General features: G+C 35.0%; 1 protein-coding gene across 1 annotated transcript; it reads left to right on the forward strand.

The window, feature by feature from the left end:
• The first annotated feature begins 231 nt into the window (after window positions 1–231).
• On the forward strand, window positions 232–3,121 carry LOC104106402 (patatin-like protein 2). Its single transcript, XM_009614945.4, has 7 exons — window positions 232–518; window positions 694–875; window positions 1,226–1,400; window positions 1,504–1,665; window positions 1,814–2,101; window positions 2,460–2,635; window positions 2,778–3,121. The coding sequence occupies exons 1-7, from the start codon at window positions 375–377 to the stop codon at window positions 2,860–2,862; spliced, it is 1,212 nt and encodes a 403-aa protein (XP_009613240.1). The 5' UTR covers window positions 232–374; the 3' UTR covers window positions 2,863–3,121.
• The last annotated feature ends 829 nt before the right edge of the window (window positions 3,122–3,950 follow it).

Below are 3,950 nucleotides of genomic sequence, written 5' to 3' on the forward strand. Positions count from 1 at the left end.
ATGAATACTTTCTAAAATATAACCTAAAAAGTATAATCCGTACACAGCTTCTTAATTACTTGGTTGAAATTAGAAATCTTTTACCGTGAGGGTAAGTTTTTCTTCCGCATGTGTTTAATTTCACTTTTTTCCATTATACCATAATCTGATCTGGTTCTTCCCCTATATATTCTTAGCTTATTTATCTTATCATTTACGTGCATTTGGTCCTAACAATAGTTAATGTACCAGTACGTTATTGATATTATCTATATATATGCACAACCAATGAATTGAATTCTAGCATTATGGTATATGTATTTCAGGAAGATTTCAGATAATTACTCAAAAGACTTTAAGACATTCCTTCACCTAAATAGTTAAGCACATAGGCTATGGAGGGACTCAGCCGCAAGAACAAAAACCACCCGAGCACGGCGTGTTATGGAGAAAGAATTACAGTGTTGAGCATTGATGGAGGAGGAGTTAGGGGAATCATTCCAGGAACCATATTAAGTTTTCTTGAATTAAAGTTACAAGTATGACAATTAACTTGATTTGCAGTGATCGTTTGCTTATGTTCCTAGCTAGTTTGATGTTGCATATGGTTTTCTCCAAAGTTTTTTTTTATAGCAAACTAAATTCTTTACTATGTCGGTATATATATCATTGGTTAAATTCCACTAAATATAGTAGCTAATTTACATGTTGCAGGAGTTGGACGGACCAGAAGCTCGACTTGCAGATTACTTTGATACGATTGCAGGGACTAGTACTGGAGGCCTAATGGCGACCATGTTAACAGCACCAGACCAACATGGCCGTCCTCTTTATGCTGCAAAGGATATAGTTCCATTTTATCTTGAACACAGCCCCAACATCTTCCCCCAGCGCAAGTATAATTTTTTACCTCATTAGACGGTTGTGTTCTCTTCAACTTTTAATTATGTACTACTTCTTCTCTTTCAATTTAGATGAGTTAGTTTGACTCGGCACACGGAGTTTAAGAGAAAGGAGGAAGACTTTTGAAACTTGTGGTCTTAAAAGTTTTGTAGGGTCGTGACATTTGTGTTGTTATAAAAGCTTCTCAATAAGGGTAAAATGAAAAGTTTAAAGTTGAATTATTTTCAATTATAAAAATGTATCATTCTTTTTGGAACAGACTAATAAGAAATGTGTGTCATTTAAATTGAAACCGAGGGAGTATATAAATGTATCATAACGTTACGAATTGTATATTTTACAGTGAAATACTATCGCTACTAAGGATGCTGTGTGGTCCAAAATATGACGGCAAGTATCTAAGGAATCTGATCCGAGGGCTCTGTGGAAACCGAAGATTCCAAGAAACTATAACCCATTTGCTTATTCCCACTTATGACATCAAGACACTTCAGCCCCAAGTTTTCTCTACATATGAGGTTGTATTTAATTCATTACAGTTCAATACTAGGTACTCCTCTTGATCTTTTTTTGTCTCTATTTAATTTGTGTAATGAAATATGGTTTGTAAAATCATTTCAGGCAGAGTTGGATCCTGGAATGGATGTTTTACTATCAGATATCTGCATCAGTACTTCGTCAGCTCCGGTTTATTTTCCTGCTTACTTCTTCAAAACAAAAGATTGTCAAGGAAATGATAGAGAATTTAACCTTATAGACGGAGGCATTGCAACCAATAACCCTGTAAGTGCAAAAAACATACAATTATATTTTGGGCATGTCATCGAAAATAATAGTTACTAGTAATACATTTTAATTTCTTCGGACGGGAGATTTACATTGTCTTGTCTGTGCATGTAACTTAAACTCTGTCTGAATATTGGTTAAACAGGCACTGCTAGCGATGAGGCCAACTGGAGCCAATGCAAAACTATTGCCAGCAAATGTCCTGGATTATGGCAAGTATCTAGTTCTATCTGTAGGAACAGGTACCTCGAAGTCACAAAGGAAGTACAATGCAATCAAAACAGCTAAATGGGGACTCATTAGTTGGCTGTGTAAAGATGGAAACTGCCCTTTGGTAGATGCTTTTACTTTTGCCAACGCTGATATGGCTGACCTTCATTTGTCCTTACTTTTTAGCACTGCTGGCCTTATTGAAAATTACCTTCGCATCCAGGTTCTTTTCTCAATTTTCCCTTGTATACACATATATATAAATCACTCCAATTTTTCCATAAAAATTAAAGTGCCTTTTTTTCACCATTTTATATGGGATTGTTACACAAATAACCAGCCAGATTCAATGCTTATTTTTTATAGCCGGTATACATAAATTATATATTATTTATATATAGTTATATATGTATTGCACATGAATTATATATGTGTATATCCGCCGGCTATTTTTAGTTTAAGAGATTAGGTGAGCGGCTATTTTGGTTAGTTTTTTATTTTATATTTAGTTGCATATAGTTATGATTCAGGTGATTTGATAGTGCAAATATTTTTTTAATACGATTAGTTATTTTTGGCAGGATGACAATTTAAGCGGAGAAGCATCATCGACTGATAAAGCAACGAAGGAGTGTATGGAGGAGCTAGTGAAGATTGGTAAAGACATCTTGCAGAAGCCTATTTCAAGGATGAATCTTGAAAGCTGCAAAAATGAAGCTGTTGAAAATGAAGGCACAAATGAACAAGCTCTTATCAGGTCTCTTATTTATTCACAATTCAAAAATCTTGAAACAATTAATGATTATAGCAACTTTAAATATTTATAAATAATAGATTTGAGAATATTTAACTAATCAATATTCTGTCGGGTTTAATTTTGTGATTAATTTCTTTAACAGATTTGCAAAGGTGCTTTCAGAGGAGAAGAGACTTCGCACTAAAAGGATGAAGGAGAAGAAGGTCTCTTCTAATGGAGATGCATGAACAAGTATATAATAAGCAAAAATAAATTGTCGTTCTTCTAAGAGATGATTAAATTTCTCGTTTAATGTACAATATATAGCACGAACTGATTGCTATTATTCTTAGAGAGATTAAATTAATTCTCTCAATCTCTCCCATTTGTCTAAGCAGTTGTATCACTTAAATGTACATTTTAATTTCTCATTAGTGTTGTTCATTGTATTTGTAAATTAAACATCATCATTGAAGTTATATGGGCATCACTTGAATTAATAGTCAAGATAGTTATGCCCACTTTATATCCCCCCCCCCCCCCCCCGGTTCTGGTCTCCTCCTTTTTTCCCCTTCATTTTTTTTTCTTTTGACAAACTTAGCTAAACACTGTAGTACAAGACACAACGCTAAAAACCTTATAAAGCCCCCCATATTATTGTGTGGCTAAAGGCCAACTCAACATTTTAACATAATTATATAGAAAAAGATCTTAAAAACTTTAGACACGATAAAAGTACTAGTCCTAGAATTTACTGTTATCTAGCTAGGACAATGATCTCAAAATCACCTCTCTTTGAAATCATTAGCAGATAACCTATTATGCTTTCTAAGGATTTATTTAGTTTGGTTAATTGCTATATCATGGTTTTTGTCAGTTTATAGAAGAAAGCTTGGTTTCTTTTTATCTTTATGTATTTTCATTTCGGCTAGCTTGCTCTAATTTGAAGTTAATGTTTAAATGCTTTGGTGCAAATTGAAACAAACTTTTTATATTGTTTGTATGGGCGAAATCGAGCTCATGGTGCATCCCGGCCTCTGACAAGATAAGCCAGGCTTGAGACATAGTGGCAAGGGACCGAAATCGAGCAAAAAGTCCCGCCGAGCCAGAATCTGAGGGCATGACGCCTGCCCTCGAGAATGTCGAGGTCATGGTTCCGGAATCGATCCTAGCCTCGAACAACTTCGAAAAACATTGTCGGACAATCAAGCATAACCAACAGAAGGCCGAAATATCCGTGACCGGCCGGATATCATGGCGGGGATCTCGGCACGTATCGATAGGGAACCGACAATCAGTAAATCGGAAGATTTTTTTACCTTTTATAGAGTTGTAC

Source organism: Nicotiana tomentosiformis, chromosome 2, assembly GCF_000390325.3.
Source record: "Nicotiana tomentosiformis chromosome 2, ASM39032v3, whole genome shotgun sequence".
NCBI classification, from domain to species: Eukaryota; Viridiplantae; Streptophyta; class Magnoliopsida; order Solanales; family Solanaceae; genus Nicotiana; species Nicotiana tomentosiformis.

Excerpts from the sequence above, each read along its gene's own strand:
- LOC104106402 (XM_009614945.4), top strand. The coding sequence starts at position 375 with ATGGAGGGACTCAGCCGCAAGAACAAAAACCACCCGAGCACGGCGTGT. Across the intron at positions 1,401-1,503 it reads AAGTTTTCTCTACATATGAG|GCAGAGTTGGATCCTGGAAT; the intron begins GTTGTATTTAAT and ends AAATCATTTCAG. Across the intron at positions 2,102-2,459 it reads AAAATTACCTTCGCATCCAG|GATGACAATTTAAGCGGAGA; the intron begins GTTCTTTTCTCA and ends TATTTTTGGCAG.